General features: G+C 54.6%; 5 protein-coding genes across 5 annotated transcripts; 3 read left to right on the top strand and 2 right to left on the bottom strand.

Moving 5' to 3' along the window:
* Positions 1–2,381: 2,381 nt before the first annotated feature.
* CCMA1212_000057 (uncharacterized protein) lies at positions 2,382–2,660 on the top strand (the record flags this gene model as incomplete). The annotated part of the gene is made up of 1 exon (XM_073697542.1): positions 2,382–2,660. One exon carries the CDS (start codon positions 2,382–2,384, stop codon positions 2,658–2,660), a length of 279 nt encoding a protein of 92 aa, XP_073563067.1.
* Positions 2,661–3,616: 956 nt separating this feature from the next.
* On the top strand, positions 3,617–6,239 carry CCMA1212_000056 (Putative zinc metalloproteinase; the record flags this gene model as incomplete). Its single annotated transcript, XM_073697541.1, has 4 exons — positions 3,617–4,000; positions 4,169–5,894; positions 5,954–6,080; positions 6,143–6,239. 4 exons carry the CDS (start codon positions 3,617–3,619, stop codon positions 6,237–6,239), a joined length of 2,334 nt encoding a protein of 777 aa, XP_073563068.1.
* Positions 6,240–8,093: 1,854 nt separating this feature from the next.
* On the top strand, positions 8,094–9,337 carry CCMA1212_000055 (CDP-diacylglycerol-serine O-phosphatidyltransferase; the record flags this gene model as incomplete). The annotated part of the gene is made up of 5 exons (XM_073697540.1): positions 8,094–8,147; positions 8,203–8,332; positions 8,476–8,571; positions 8,687–8,880; positions 8,969–9,337. Coding segments are annotated over 5 exons (843 nt in total), but the record flags the coding sequence as incomplete, so codon positions are not given.
* Positions 9,338–10,198: 861 nt separating this feature from the next.
* On the bottom strand, positions 10,199–11,149 carry CCMA1212_000054 (H/ACA ribonucleoprotein complex subunit 1; the record flags this gene model as incomplete). The annotated part of the gene is made up of 2 exons (XM_073697539.1): positions 10,199–10,707; positions 11,038–11,149. The coding sequence occupies 2 exons, from the start codon at positions 11,147–11,149 to the stop codon at positions 10,199–10,201; spliced, it is 621 nt and encodes a 206-aa protein (XP_073563070.1).
* A 784-nt stretch (positions 11,150–11,933) lies between these two features.
* CCMA1212_000053 (Phosphatidylinositol 4,5-bisphosphate-binding protein SLM1) lies at positions 11,934–14,730 on the bottom strand (the record flags this gene model as incomplete). Its single annotated transcript, XM_073697538.1, has 3 exons — positions 11,934–13,077; positions 13,157–13,982; positions 14,094–14,730. The coding sequence occupies 3 exons, from the start codon at positions 14,728–14,730 to the stop codon at positions 11,934–11,936; spliced, it is 2,607 nt and encodes an 868-aa protein (XP_073563063.1).
* Between the last annotated feature and the right edge of the window lie 1,707 nt (positions 14,731–16,437).

Here is a 16,437-nt window from a genome sequence, read left to right as displayed (position 1 = left end):
GAATTCGGTACATGTAGCCTGGCTTTCCGTCATTGGACGACGCGAGTAGCAAATAGAACAGAGTTCATCATCCAAAGACGGATTGCATAGGAGGACCTGAATGCGGAAGGACTCTGGCCAATGGACTGGAAAGTGTGATCTCACACGTGGAGAAATTGTGACAGGTTATATCGTGATATCCACTCGCCGTCAGCAAGATGTTGGTTGGTTGGCTAGCACCGCTTGGTCGCGAGCTCGATAGAGAGACAACTTGTGAGTTTGAACATGGCGGAGAGACAGGAATAGAACAGAGATGGAGATGCCGTTCTTTGTCTGCATGCGGATGGGATGCATTAGATGTGGCTGTTTGATCGTCAGAAGATGAAAGAAGACGGACATGATCACTTGGGGGGTTAGGCTTCATGGGGCTTAGAGCCGTGAGTCTTGTCGCCAAAATCGAGATCCGTCTAGGTTCGAGACCAGGGTTGTTTCAGGCAATCTGCAAGAGGGCGTGATCAAGTGACATGCCGCTCGAAGTCTAAAAGAAGACGACGACTTGAAAGTCTATGAATGGATGGAGGGTTGGATGGATGGATGGGACGAGGTGAGATGAGATGGAAGAGTCAGGAGAGCAAATGATGCCATAAACTTTGGACTCTTACTGTCACCTCTATGCTCTGATATCGGGGCTATTTGTGCGTACCTTATCTACATGTAGGTACTCAGGTCAGGCACTTGCCAGTAAGCTGTACCTGTGCCTGAGGAGAGGCTGGGTGGAATGTAGACAACTCGGAGTCATCCTCTGCCCTGGATGCCTCTTAGCGCTGAGCCGCAGCGAGTTTCTAGCGCTCCGTATCACGCCATGCGCCTGTTCCTTGGCAATTCGTGGATCTGGCGATGCAGGCACTTTAAGCTAGCGCCTCCAATCGGCGATCAAGGTCGGGCGGCTGCTGGACAGCTGGCCGCCATTTGATTGTAGCTGGGGCCGAGGCTGAGTGAAGCTTTTGTTGAAGACGAGCCGTGCAATTGGAGTGGATGAAGGAGGAGAACACGGGAAGAGAAGGAGGTGGGGGAGCCAACGTAGCATCGCATCACTGGCTGATGCGGAGGGTTGAGGTTGAGGTTGGTGCTGCCAGCATCTCCTTCAGGCTATTGAGACTGACAGGCATCATGGATGCTGTCAAGAGCTTTCACTTGGCCCAGAGAGGATTTATCCTAATTGGAGGTGAGGAGTCGCAATGCCCACACCTTCACCCCAATGCCCAATGCGGATCTGATGTGCACTATCCGGCCACTTGAATGCCACACCCTTGACAAGAGCCGTTTTGGATGCATGAGGCATTGCTGCGTGGCCTTTGATGACGCCATGACTTTGAGCATCTAGTGCTATTGATATCAAAGTGCTTGCGCAGTTTTCCTATCATGATACGGTGCTGCTGGTGCTGCTGGTGCTACCAAGGTGTTGGTTGATGCACGAGGTAGGTACGGAGTCGTTGTACTGCATGCCCTTATCAGTCAAGGTACGCGTACAAGAGGAGTAGCACAAGCTTGCAAATCTGCATACCCGCGATGATCACCAAGATCAATGCCAGGCATGGCGTCGTCGGGTAAGGGCTTCATTTCCGGCCTTTTTCTTGTGAGCAGAACTGCCACGGATTTCCAATTCCCATCCGCCAACCGCGTGGGCGCCCAGAACCGGGGTAGGTTGATAGACGCAAGCCTCGATTTCTCTAGATTTCCAGAAGCGGCGCAGCGAAAGACGATTGCAGATCGAAGACGAGAGAAAAAGGGTGGGGGTTTGCATGTACGCCTACCGTAGGTATGCAGCCAACGTCTAGACCTATCGATTCTTTGCCAATCTATGAATTTGCCAAGGATTTTCCTTGCTTTTTCCCTGGCAGCTGCAGCGGGTTATATCTCTCCGTGGAACGATATTCCCTGTAGAGAGTAAAACTCCGTAGATGAGGCGAAGCGAAACAATTCAGGGGGTCAAGATTTCTGCCAATTGCTCTGCTGTCGTTGTTCGTTTATTCCCAATCCCCGCGTATCTCGTATAGCCCTCGTAATGCTCTTCTCAGAGCTCTTGCAGTCCATCATCGCCTCACTAGTGCCCTGTACTCGATGTACGATCTGCCCCAGCACCACACACCCTCTCTCGCAGGGCCGCTCGTTTGGCATTAATAGCCCCCCCTGCTAACGAGTAGCGCCACGGCATTTCCCATCCATCGCAGCCTCGAATTGGCCAATCCCTCGTTCGCATGGCGCTTCTGCTTCTGCTTCCCCCCCCCCCCCACAAGGCCTCCCAAAGCCGTCTAGGGAAAAAGGGCTGCGCAAATGAACTGCTGGGCCGCTGCGACGTCATCGTTACGGGCTGCAACCTCGACAAGGCCAGTTTGGCCGAGATGCCTTGCTTCACGTTTGTCCTTGGTCTGTCCTTGTCTGCACGCAGGCGGATACGGGGGAGCAAGCTGCAAGATGGAAAAGAGAGGAGAGAGAAAAGAGGGCTTGGAATTGCTCCGCACGGCAAAGCAAATCCGTCCAGATGCTACGTAGCGAAAAGCAGGCAAGCAGAGCAAGCTGGCATCCATAGTAATAATAACAAGGCTCTAACGAGGACCGGGTTACAGGTCATAATGCTACACACACACACTGCACTTTGTACGAGCAACAAGGGGAGATAATATGACATGGAGCTTCTCCTGACTTGACGCTTATCACAGCCTCTGCCTCCTCCTTCACCCGCCCGGCATCTCGACTGGTGACGCGTGTGCGGCCCGAACGCCGATCCTTCTTTTTTATCTCTCTCCTCGACTCTCCATTGAATCCAACTGCTCTCATATCAAACTCAACCGTCCGACCACTCGTAAAGCCCCAAGCAGACGCACGCAGGTCGGCCGCAACAAGCGCCTACCGTCCGCTCGCTCGCTCGATCCCCAGCTGCTGTGGCCCCAGGTCGAGGCTGCTGCTTGGTCTTTTATCCTCTTCCCTGCTGCTTGCCTCGAGCGCCTCCTCTCTCCTGTCCATCTCCCGCCCTTCTCACCAAGGCCTCCAGACTTGATCCTGCCCTCAGCGCCCTCCAATTGGGGCACGCCTTGCGCTTTCGACCTCCTGGCGCTGCTTCGAACCTGTTGCGACCCCAAAACTTCTGCCCGCAGGCGTCAGCATCCATCGACCAGCGCAATTCGTGTCAGCCGCAGCCCCCCGACGCAAAAGGACGGCATCTATCGCTTCCTACTCTACAGTGTAGCATCTGCTTTTACTCTCTCTATAGCACGGATTACTTTCGCCTCTGGAGCCAATTTGCCATTTGCGACTCACCACCTGCAGTCGCCGTGTGGTATATCTTTTTGGTCAATGCAGCTGGACAATCACCACGCCTAGCGCCTTGTCCTTCGTTTTTTTGGGGTGCCGCCGAGTTACAGCTCATCCAGATCTGACGGCTCTTCGGCCGCTACTCGGTTCCTTTCACCAAGGCCCTCTTCACTCTGATTGATTGATTGCGGCAGAGAGACAAAAACAACCCAGAAGGCACCCATTCTCTGCTAGGAGAGGCAAAGGGCAAGGGCCGAATTCACTCCTTGCCGGACACCATATACCTTACATAAGCGCTCTTCATCCTCGCCTCACCTTAGCAGCCATGGCCCCGTCTTTCCTCTCTCTCAGAGACCTGCGTCGTCGATCCAAGGCAAGCTTCCGGACGGAAACCTCAACCGATGCATCCAGCGACGGTGCTCTGAGCCACGACACTCACGACACCGCTCCGTCCAGCGGCTCGTCAACGCCGCCCTCCGTGGCCCAGCAGTCGGATCCCGCGCTCAATCTCCAGGTCAAGGACAGCAATGGGTCTGGCCAGTCCCCGGCACAGGCTCCCACCCGGCCCATGATGATGCCCAGCGGGAACTCGAGCCGTTACAGCGTCTCGGGCATGTCTGGCCTCGGATCTCCTTCGCCCAACGGGAGGACCAACCTGCCAGTGTCCCAGTATGCTCCTCGCGTCCAGAATATCTCGGACGGTGCATGGGTACGTTTGCGCAAACCCCTTGTTCACAAATCTGCCCCCAGGCTCTGTATTTCACCTCGCGTTACTACGGATTAGCATCGTGCTTATTGCCCTTTGCGTTGTTCGGAGCTTGCTCTAGGATGGTAGGGGATGCTACCGTGATGACCAATTGCTAATTCTGCATCCCAGGTATACCAAAAGGTTCTCTTGTTGCACGGCGCGGTTGGAGAGTCGCAGCAGAATCACCTCGATGGGACTCTCATCATCAGCAGACAAGACGACGCCTTCCCACCAACCAGCTGGCCTGTGTGCGATTCCAACTTCAAGGCTCTTGTCTATCTTCAACCCGGCCCAAACAAGATTAGACTTGAATTCTCCAGCCCCAAGCTTGCCAACAGCTCGTCTTCCAACCCTATCCATGTTTCTTACTTTACCTTTCACATGGTGCCTTCACTAAATGCGCCTCCGCTGCAGCTGGCCATTGTCCTAGGCAAAGACTCACCCGGGACGTTTGATGCCACGCCGTCGCGTGCTGAAAGGGAAGGCAACGGCCTGGATACGGCTGTTAAGAAATTTCGAATGGCAGCCTACCTCTGGCAGGCTTTCACTGCGGAGCAGATGTGGAGGCACAAGCTTGGCCGACGAACGTTTCGATTCGAAGAGGAGTGGACATCGGGCTCTGCCAATTACCGCGATAGGGAGAGTGGCACCATGCGATCTGAAGCCCGCGTCCACGTTATCCGGTCCGACAAGACGGTGGCAGAGCTGCGGGACCTCAACAAGGCGCAGCAGTACGACAAGGCCACGGACAAGAATGCGCTCTTTGACATTGCCGCCTCAGCAGTGAAGAAGCACCTCAACCCCTTGCCGGGCCAGACCCAATACGTTGCCGTTCTCTTGCTCGATGCTCACTGGGACAAGGACGCCAAAACCATTCGTGCTCACGCCGCGCTCGGGGGCGGCAGCGGTGATTTGCAACTGGGCATCTTCGGGTCGCACTGCCTGCACAGCTACCCCAGCTGCTTCGAGGAGGTGGTGCCAGCGTTCACCGACTGCACGCCGACGGACACTGCGTATGTGGCCAACGACTGCAACGAGGCGGGAAGCTCCTGGGAAGCTGCCAACATTGGCATCGGCGCGCATCTGCACGAGGTTGGCCACTTGTTTGGATGCCCACACCAGGAAGGGGGCATCATGCTCAGAGACTACGTCGTTCTCAATCGGAGCTTCGTAGCTCGTGAAGCATATTCCACAAGGACAAAGTCCAAGGGAGGATTGGCCCTGCAAGCCGACGAGTGTGGGTGGCATCGCCTGGACTGCCTGCGCTTCCGAGCGCATCCTGCCTTTAGGCTGCCCAACGATCCCCCGATGAATCCCGACGAAAGCGTCCAGGCCTTTGCTATCGACGGCGGCAACGTTCTGGCCGTGGCACAGACTGGGATTGCCTTTATTGAAATCTACGGAGAGGGAGACGATGTCTGCCACTCGTGGATCGAGTATATACCAGATAACAATAACCCCATCCAGCGGCAAGTGACGTTGATCGAGCAGGACTTGCGAGCTCGCTTGCCGGAGGCTAAGAGAAAGGGACGCGTAAGGGTGTCCATCAAGTCTCACGGCGGAGGATCTCTGGATATCGACGACTTCAAGGCGTTTGCGTCAAAGGCGTCATCGGTGAAGCTGCCGGGCGGCAAGCTGGCTTTCCGTTGCAAAAGCCTCGGGCAGTCCAAGATGCAAGGCAGTGAGCCCCGCGAGGTTATCTTCACCAGCGCTCTGAAGCAGGGCCGAGTCATGTCTCGTGTCATTGTGTACCACGGCAGAGCGTTGGACGGACTCGAGTTCGTCTACGACGATAATTCGACGCAGTTGTTTGGGAAAAGGGGAGGCAAGGTTGGGGGCAATACTTTTGAAATTGGTGAGTTTGCCAAATCCTACAGCGGATTGAAGGAACCCAAGCTGACGTGATGGTGGTAGATGTCCGGCGCGGAGAGTACCTCACCGGCTTCGTCGTGAGGGCCGGCTTTTGGATCGACGGCATCCAGCTCTTGACCAGTCTTGGTAGGAAGTCATCTATGTTTGGAAACGCCCATGGTGGTTCTGCGTAAGTCACTTTGGCCCATGTAGCAGATTAGAATGGCCAGATCAAACTGACATGGGATACAGACACACTCTGCTGCCTCCTCGGGGCTTCTCTATCTGTGGCGTTGCCGGCACATGCGGTCCGTGGGTTGACGGCTTCTCCATTCTCATCAAACATTAAGTCGGCGTCGGCTTAGACGCAGGACGAGACGACAACAAAAGCATATATTATGCATCTTACATCCCATTTATGGATTACTCGAGCATTTGGACCTAGCTTTGCCTTGGACGGTCTTTTTTTGGGTTTCAGTCGCAACGCATAGGAGACAAACTAATGGATGGACCAGAGGACAGGAAGGACGCACAAACCGGCTGTTTATACACGACGAAAAATAGGGCAAGGAAGTGAGGCACAAGCTTTGCTGCTACGAACTTGTGCCTGGCGTTTTGGTTGAATTTTGTCACTCCCTTTTAGCTCTCTTTCTTTCATATGTTGCTAGGATTGAGCAAAGATATCCGAAGGAGAAAAATTACGATGATGAAGACTGTCAGCTCCGGATTGTATGAAAGTTACAACCGAGCAGCAACTGTCGGTACATGTTTTGGGAGGCTCAGTTGGGGAAGCTGTGCGCATTGGTACACGTTCCCGTTTGTATTCCCAGCTTATGCCTGATTGCAGGCATTGATAGGATTTTTGGCGTCAGGCTAGAATAATAATCACTACGGGGTATTGCTGCACGTTTGAAGGAGGTTGCTGAGTGTCGAGGTCGTGCGAGTCAAGGGAGTCTTTGATAGCACTGGGCGTGACGCAGCCCGCAGGCATTTGCATGTGACGGCATGGCACCAAGCACCAGCTTAGAAGGGGGGGGGACCAGCTGTGCAGCATCACATGGAGCGCCACATGCACAGCCTCCGGCTTGGGGGCTGAGCTCTTCACTTTCTTGCGGCTATTCAATGCTTTGCTCTCGTGCTCGTTCGAGTTTCCTGTTCAGCTGAGAAGCTGGATAGTGCGTGAGGTGCGAAGGTCAGGGAGGGAAAAGCAGGGCAAAACTGGGTGTTGGGAAACGATGACGGCATACCTAGTCGCTCATCCGCCACGTTTTATGTGCTCGTGCTACCCGAGGTGCTGGATGCAGGGCGGCACTGTGCTCTTTTTTTTAACTGGCATCTTGTGTAAATGGCTGTCCTTCTCTCAAGTCAGGATGTCATTTTACTACCACATACTAGGTAGGTACTGTAGGGGGCCTTGTTTCGCGAGAATTTTGCATTTTTCTTGCTGCGTTGTCCTCATCATCATCCATCAGTCATGCATAGTGTATCGTATGCGTGTGTGTGTGTGTGTGTGTATGATGTGCGCCGAAGAAGAGCTGCGCATCATTGATTGACGTTGACATCACTTTGCTGACAGGGGTGTGGTTTGCGAGGGGAGAAAAGTACCGGCGCGGCGGTGATTCGCTGATCTGGTACGTACTTTGTTGCAGAGGTTGTGCATCGTAGCACGTTTTGTTAGTGCAGCGAATAGATGCCAGCTTCACGGTTGGCTGGACATGGGGGGCCAACGAGTGAAGGTAAACTGGGTGGTACTGTGTACCTACTGTGCAAGATGCTATTTGCTGGGAGATGGCTCTGATGGTGCAGCTTGTGGTGGGCTCTATTGGGCTCTTCAGGTTCTGTTTGCTGTGGTGGTGACGAATATGAAAGTACTTGATACACCTTGCATCGATCGAGCCAGATGGGCAACAGGACAGGAGCCACCCTGGCTGGAACGAAGAGGAAAGAGGGACCGCGGGACCAGGACAAGGACAGCTAAAAAGTGCAAGTGCCGTAATTGAGCAGCGATTCACAGCAGTAGCGGCCCCTCGCGTCTTGCCTTGCCTATTTTTTTTTCCCCTTCGTGCTCTCTTCTTCCTCTTCTTCCCTTGTTCCTCTTTTTCCTCTCTTCTCCATTCAGCTCTGAGAAATTGTTCTTCCGCACGATCAGGTTCTTGCTTCCTGAACATCGCCTGAGAGACTTTTTTTCTTCTACCTCAAAGATTGGTCCACAACTGCGCGCCCTTCTCCATTCGACCCTGCGAATACTCTGAAGCTCGTACGTGCAAGGGAAACAAGGCGAAACGGAAACAGACGAGGACCTCCCGATACAGCACGAGAGCTACGACTTTCTTCTCGCTCGCGAACATACAAACCGGCTAGCCATGTCACAACGAACCAGTGCCGCTTTGGCGGGTACGAACGGCCAGGCCTCGAAAGACACGCCGGCGCAGAACCAACCAGGTACGGGCTTCTAGCTGCGGTCTTCTCCCGTCTTGCGAATGTGTGTGGTTGGATGAGTCGACATATATCGCTGTTGAACTGGAAAAAGGACGAATGGCGGAGGTTGTTCGACTCTTGGCTGACTCTTCTTCTCTTCTCTGTAGCCATTGACAAGCAAAAGATGCTTCTTTCTGCAGACGTGGGCCACTTCTCGCTGGTGCGGGCCATGCACCTCGCTGATCTCATTACCCTTATGAACGGTGGGTTTCTTCCCCTCTCACCCTTGTTTGGCTGGCGATTCGTGCTTGCAGGAGGAGCTTTGGGTGGTGCTGTTCAAGTGAAGCTGTGCTAATGAAGCGTTGCGATTCTACATAGGCTTCTGCGGTGTCATGTCGATTTTCTCGTCGCTACAGTCCTGCCTTGACCCAGCAAACCGAGACTCGCATCTGTGGTGGGCGCTGGCCTTTTTACCGTTTGGCCTCTTCTTCGACTTCTTTGACGGCAAGGTCGCTCGATGGAGGAAGAAGAGCAGCCTCATGGGCCAGGAGCTGGATTCTCTCGCCGACTTGGTACGCTTTTTCTTCCATATATCCTTTGTCCATTCACTCCAGGAACCGAGGCAAGACAAATGCATACTGACCGCTTCGTGTCTCATAGATCTCGTTTGGTGTCGCTCCCGCCATGGTGGCTTTCTCACTTGGTCTTCGAACCCGCGCCGATACCATTGGCCTAACCTTCTTTGTCCTTTGCGGCCTGACCCGACTTGCCCGTTTCAACGTTACCGTCGCGGTTTTGCCAAAGGATGCCACTGGCAAGAGCAAATACTTTGAGGGCACTCCCATCCCGACGTCGCTGGGCTTGGATGCTATCATGGCCTACTGGCTGCAGCAGGGCTGGATTCTAAACAACATCCCCTTTGGCACCGTGTTCGAGGGCACGGCGCTCGAATTCCACCCCGCCGTGCTTTTGTTCATGATTCACGGCTGCATGATGACCAGCAAGACGATACGCATCCCGAAGCCCTAAAGCCTGCGGCTGAGTCAGTCGCAACTTTTCATTCATTTTCTACCACTCCGTGTCGCTGGATATTCGGCTGTGACAAACTGGGCTAGAGGGTCAATGGTCTGTATGGTTCATGATCAATGAGAGTTGGCGCATACGAGATTGTTCCGTCATGTTTAGGGTTGTGTGGCTGGTCGGCGAGCGCCTCTGAATATTGATAAATATCACGGTTGAAGGACGGTGGTTTTATATATGGATAGTTACTCTCCTCTACGAAGGGAGAAACGACAGTTGAGGACGAGGGGATATGGTTTGCATGGCTTGTCGTAACAGAGATTATGATACCCCAATGACTCCGCCACGTCGATGCTCCCTTCCATGCTGTTGCCTTGACAATAAGACTCCCCTGCCGTAAAGACGACTCGCGCAAGTAAGTCTCCAGTGATTCACATGCACTGTCTACAATCATCACAGATTGCCTCTTCTATATAGCAGAAGACGAACGCAAGGGGCAGCTCGAGGATGACGAGAAAACCCAAAGTTAAGTACGATGAGGAATAACCGAGCCGTAAAACGCCGTAAAGCCCTGTATACATATAAAATCTCTCCTCCCCTGCCATTCTGTCCAAGCGAAGCGGGCAAGTCGCGCTGCAGCTTTGGCGACTTGCGCAATGTTTCCCACTGCCTCTCTCCTTCTCTCTGTCTTTGCTATGTCGTGTCTTTTTGATTTGGTTCTTCCATTTTCCCCATTCTATCTATCCCACCCGGAGGGGGGAAAGAGGGGAGATGAGGAGCAAGACAAGAGAATGAGAGACGAGCAGAATCACATCTTGCTACGCCTTTGCTGCCCGTATTTCTTTTTTTATTCCCAATCTCCAAGATGCTTTAGAAGCGGCCTCCTCTGCTGAAGCCGCCGCGTCCCCTACCGCCACCACCGCCGCCCCTGGAGAAGCCGCCGCTTCCACCACGACCACCACGACCACCCGCGCCGCCGCCTCGCGAGAATCCACCGCGGCCACCACCGGGGCCTCCCCGTCCACCGCGGGAGAAGCCTCCGCGACCGCCTCCCCTAGGTCCGCCGCGGGAGCCGCCGCCGGCGCGCTTGGGCTTGGGGGCGCCGGGAGGGGGCTTGGGCTTGGGCAGGAACTTGTCGAGGGGGAGGAGCTTCTCGGGGGCAATGTAGAACTTGTCGCCCTCCTTGAAGGAGGCGGCCTGGATGCCCTCGGAGGGCTTGACGGTGAAGAAGACCTGGTTGATGGGGCCGAGGACCTCGTCGACCTTGCCGACGGCCGTCTTGTTCTCGAGGAAGATTTGGGCGTTGAAGTGCGGGACCTTGGGGTTGATTGATTCGCAGACCATTTCGCCTTCGCAGGCGTGGATGAATTTGCCCATTTCTAGGGGGGGGGGGTTGTTAGCCCATGTTCTTTTTTATCTTTTTCTTCGTTTGAAGGGCATTGTCTGGGTTTGGTGTGTCGATGGTAGTAGGGAAGGAAGAAGGAGGAGGAGGAGGCGCAATTGTTTGGAGAGAACAGAGGCAAATTTCGAGAGTAAAAAAAGAGAGCAGTCGTAAAAGGCTCGTCACAAAGCCAAAGACACAGAGTTTTCGAGTCCAGCACCAAAGCACACAGCAGACCTCAAACTTCATCCACCACTTCTCGCGAACGAGATCCGAGAAGAGACGACCAAAAAAGCAAAAAAGAAGAAGCAAAAGAGTAAAAACATACCAAGAACCTGCGCCGGAGGACCCATGTCCCTCTGCTGGAATCCTCCTCGTCCGCCACGGAAGCCGCCAGACCCTCCGCGACCACCACCGCGAGACCCGCCTCGGAAGGACATTTTGTTTATTTTTCTTTCTTGCTTCTTTCTTCTTTTTTTTTTTTCTTTTCAAATGAAAAGTCGAATTGATCGTTTGTTTTCGAACAGCGATTGGCGACCGATCGGACGAGTTGCGAGAGGCCAATTGTCGTGGGTTTTCGGTCGTTGTGTCGTTCCCTCGTCGTCGGTTTCGAGAACTTTTTTTTTTTTTTTTCCTTCTCTTTGATGGTGTTGAAATTTTCGAGGAAAGAGACTTGCTGGCGCTTGGTTGAATTGGCGGGGTTTGATTGGTTGGTGCGGAATAAGTTTTGAGCGGATTCTTGCATTTGTGGGGCAGCGTGCATGTACCTATGTATCTACGAATCACTTATGTAAGCCTTATTTTGGCCGATGGCTCCCCGGGTTTTCTGTGTGGTGAAGACATCGAGATGGGCATCGGTATTGTGTTCAAGTTTCATGAGAGGTGATATTATCGAGAGATTCATGAAAGGTAGGTTTTTTATTGCAAGACTAAATGCAAAGAGAAAACGACAGCCAGCTTCACCACGCACCACGCAGGAAGCTTGGGAAATACCTAACGAGTGATGCGGACTCATGTATCAACAGAACCCATAGAAAAACCAACGCCCTCGTTGGCTCGACTCCGCGATGCCTCCTCCCTAAGCACAGCAAACCTTGTACAAAACATAGCTGGACAAGCAAACAAGTGGTATCCAGATTGCAAAGTATACCCATTTTGAGAACAAAAGATCGATCAAGCAATATACACACAATTCACGTCCCCTTTCTTGCAAAGAACAGAGCCCTAAGGAAAGCTGCCTGGCATGTGCAGGTCAGACACCGTAACTGCGCTCGCGTTCCTCTCGTCGTTGACCCCTCGAACAGGATCGCTACCGCCAACTGGCTGAGCGGCATCTCCCTGGCCGGGAAGAACTTGCAGTCCCGAGGCGTCCGCTTGCTGGGACCGAGGAATTGCACCGGGGTTGACAGCCGCCATGTTGACAGGCCCACCTGCACCTCCAGTGTTGGTGTAGTGCCCGCCATTCATGTCGTTGCCCTCTCCTCCAGCTACACCGTTAATACCAGCGGCATTCTGGCCTGGATCAAAGTGTTTGTCGCCGCCAATGCCGTTGGCCATCACTGGCTGACGAGTGCCCGGGACGGTAAGCAGCGCAGCGTGGACGTTTTGTGAATCGCCATGGCCTTGGTCCATTGGCTCGCTCGTGTAGGGGTTGACACCGTCGACCTGCGCCTCGTGCTCGGCAGAGACTGCCTGTGCGTGCACGTCGGTGATCGGAGTCACGCCTTCCTGTCCGTATTCCAGATGGCCCTCTTCGTTTCGGTTGTACCGCTCGGTGGAATAGACGGCCGTGGCGGTTCCTGGTATCGCGGTCGCGGCGGCAACCACATGGGCACTTGGCGACGGCTCCTGGCTGGATGCTACGCTGGACGGGGACCGAGGCACCTGTAGGCCTCGTTGCGCGTTGACTTGCATGTCGGATGGGAACCGTCCGCCTGGTTGAGGCCGCCGCGAGGCGAGATCCGACCGAGGTCCGGGGATGACGTCCTGCTCCGTTGCCGTAAATGGTGCCTCGTCTTGATCCTCGTCCAGGCCGTCGCTGCTGATTGACCGGTGCGATGATCGGCTCGTGCTCCTGCGCGAGTGAGATCGTACAAAGGCAGTCCGCTCTTCCGGTGACGTCTCCGTCAGGGCTCTGATGTCCTCGTACCAAGCCATCATCGTCTCGTGGCTCTCGGCTCGGAAGACCCAGGTGTGCCCTCGGTGCATGGCGCCCGTCTGTCGCCCCTTGAGGATAAACTTGTTGGATGGCTCTCCTGCGCTCGAGCGGGATCCCAGCTTCTGTTCCGGAAGGTATAGGGACATGATGGGGGCCTGCGCCTTATCTGCCGACTTGAATTCGTGGAGATGCGTCGTTGAAAGTACATACCTGGCGTGCTCGAGTTAGGTTCCATTTCTCTAGATTTAGGAAAGACTTCATCTTTGCGCCTAAAACACCAATGACTTACCATCCTGCGGTGTAGCTCTTCAAGTACTTGCTCTTGCGCTCCAGCAACCCGGCGCGGATTTCCTGCGCGGCAACGTGGTCTTGCCCGGGATAATGGATCTGATCCACGGAGCGCAAGGGCAGTTTTGGGTTGACCATCCGGCTGTCGGTAGTCACAAAGTGCTCCCACTCCTGATCCTTGGGCATGGCAACTGGTCCGTCGCGAAGCTCTCCGACAACGCCGAGAGCATTGTCGGCCTCGCGCTTGAGGATGCCGGCGTAGGCATTGTACGCCTTCTGAATCTCACCCACAATGATGGATTCCAGCTCGCGGCCAGAGCCCTCGAGGTTGAGATAGGCTTGGTGCAGGTAGTTTTCTTCGTCAATCTGGCGCTCGATCTGGCGGTCGACAGCGAGCCTGAGGAGGTACGGATCCTGCTTGCCCGTGGTCGAAGACGTGTCCATCTCATTCTTGCCCAGCGCCTCGGTCAGCGCCTTGACGGCCTTGCCGGTGGCTTCCATTTCTTTATCGACCGAGTTCTTGAAATCACCGGCAAGGTGCTTGATCTCCTTGATCTTCTGCTGCAGGTCGCTCCTCAGCCCAGTGAGTGCCAGAATGACATCATCCTCAATCTCCTTGGCCTTTGTGGCCTCTTGAAGGGCCAGCTTATTGTAGTTGCGAATCATCTGAAGCGCATCGTCAATGCCGGGAGTTTGGAGAAACGCGGTCGGATTCTGAAGGTTGTTGGAGACGGTCAACAGTTTGGCGAACGACTTGGCCTTTTGGTCATAGTGGGAGTGTATCTCGCGATAGTATGTAATGAGGTCTTTCAGGATCTTTCTCCAGGCTGTGGTCACACGTCAGCGCCAGATGATACCACCGAGCGATCTTGCGCCGCAATGCGCCAAGACAATGCGAAACCAGGAGCGCAAGAGGGGTTACGTAGAGGCAAACATACTCTGAAATCGAGCGGCAAGCACATCAGTCGGAGAACCGCTGGTAGGGACGGGGCAGTAGAATGCGCTGTGCAGCTCGTCGGGATCAGTCGCACTCTGTAGCGCAAGGCTCCTGACGCTTCCCGCGCGGGCGCTGCGACGGCTGCTGGAGCGCACCAAGCTGCCCGGGCCGCTGCGACGCAGCGACGCCTTCTTCTTCAGCGTGTTGCCCCTCTGGGGCAGGACGCGATCGTCGCCGGCGGCATAGCTGTTGACCGAGTTGGAGCGCTGCATGGCCGCGGGTCCGGCTGCAGAAGGGCCCGACATGATGGGGGAGCCTTGACGGCGATGGTCGAGGAGGATGGAGCTCCCGCGCTGGCTGGCGTCCCACTCCTCGTTGAAGCGGCCGGAGACGGGGACGGGGACGGGATCCGGGCGTCCCTGAGGCGATGCGGTCTGCGAGCGTCGGCCGGGTTCGAGGTACGTGGGCTGTGGCTGGTAGGAGAGCGGTCGCCGCGACTTCTGGGGTGTCTGGTGAGGCGAGGTGGGCTGCTGCCCTTGCGACGACGGCTGCTGCTGCTGGTAAGAATTGAGCGTCGGACCGGCGGTGATATCGGGCGAATGACGGGCCAGTCCCTGGGACTGAAGCTGGACGTCCATTGAGAGCGAGAAGAGAAAGGCGAAGGTGAGGGTTGAAGGTGAGGGTATGCGAGGGTCGTCACAGGCAGATCAGAGCAGAGCTAGAGCTGAGCTGAGCTGAGCCGAGAGGAGGGGAGAGGAGGAGAAAGGGAAGCACAAGAGCAAGAGCAGAGCCGAAAGAAGCTCCAGCCACACAGCCAAATTCTTATAGTTTGCTCCTTAGTATGGGCAATCTGGGCAGCCAGAGAGAGGGCGCCCAAGCCAAGGCTTTTCGCCTCGCACGACTCTTAGCGAGTGACGACAGCTGGGGGACGATCGCGGAAGCACAGAAAAATGAGGCGTTTTGGCGGGGAGGGGGGGGAGAGGTGGAAGAATGCGAGACAAGCTCAAACGTCAAACAGGGTTGCTGATGATGACTGACGCAATAGAGCAACAGGTGCGACCTTTTGGGGGGGAGCGGAGGAGGGGAGAAATGGCCGAGCAAGACTATCGATCTAGCGCTGCGAAGCAGATGCCAAAGGGAAACAACGGGAGACGGCAGATGAAAGCAGCAACTGAACTGGAACGAACCTTGGAATCTTTCTTAATACTACTATATTGGTTGTAGGTGGGAGTTATAGTAGGAGTTGGTAGGTAATGGAGGCAATGCGAACGGAAGCGTCGTCATATGAAATTGCGAATTCGGTGCTGCCGAGCCACGAACCACCGCCTCGCATCAGCGCATGATTTGCGTCGCTGTCGCACGGGAGACGTACAAACATGACAAGGTACAAGTACATCAACACAGCATCGATGACCTCTCGTCATGCAGGCGCAAAGACAGAAGAGCGCCAAAGTTCAAAGTAGCCGGTACTCATTTTGCCACTCCTGCTTGTGTGACGGTGGATGTAGCCGCTACGGAACTGCCTCCATTTCATGGTTTCAACCCGCATTCAATCTCATGCCTTATGACTTGCGCACAGCACAGAAAAGAGGGGGCCGCTAGTGCAGGCACCTCGTGGTGACCTAGCATCATCGCATCGCTTGCGTGTCTGCCCCCGTCACTTGCAGGTACATACTGCAAGCAAGTTGAATCGAATGTCCAAATCCAGACGAGACGAATGCACAAAAGTGACAAGCGCCGAGCTCCATCAAGGTCGTTCCCTGTGGTGCTGGCAGATCTCCACCCAAATTCCAGCTCAGACGATCCTCCAAGCCAACACAAGAACATCACGATCTTTGTCCGCTTGTACGTGTATCTTGCCTCGTCAGCAGCGGGCAGTACAGTAATATCTGATCTGCGGGAGCGTCCCTGGCCCAAGGGGCAGAGTTCTCACTCGATATTACGTTGGGCCATTGTCCCCTTTCCGTAATGCGGTCACTGTCTTTGTCCTGGCCTTTTCTCCTAGCATGGGGTGACTGAAAATATCTCTCTTGGCGCAGCTGTCACCGTCGTCATCGTCATCGCTTAATGCAGCAAGGCCCTCCATTACCGCCGCTACAAGCAGATGAACATTGCACCGAAACACACATACAGTACATGTACACACATACCAGGTAAGTACTCCTACACATACAAGTACTCCCAATTAACATGGTAAAAAAAAAAAACATACAAACATCCACCTTTCAGCTGGTCCAGGCTGCCTCCCCGAGGCTTCCCCCCCCCCCTCATCAAAAGGTCCAATCAACCGATCAACCGAATCGAATGAAAAGCGCCCCAGAGAAATGACGTACTCGCTGCTCCCG

Source organism: Trichoderma ghanense (assembly GCF_004382785.1).
Source record: "Trichoderma ghanense strain CCMA-1212 chromosome Unknown scaffold_0, whole genome shotgun sequence".
NCBI classification, from domain to species: domain Eukaryota; kingdom Fungi; phylum Ascomycota; class Sordariomycetes; order Hypocreales; family Hypocreaceae; genus Trichoderma; species Trichoderma ghanense.
This window is presented reverse-complemented; position numbering and strand designations above follow the sequence as displayed.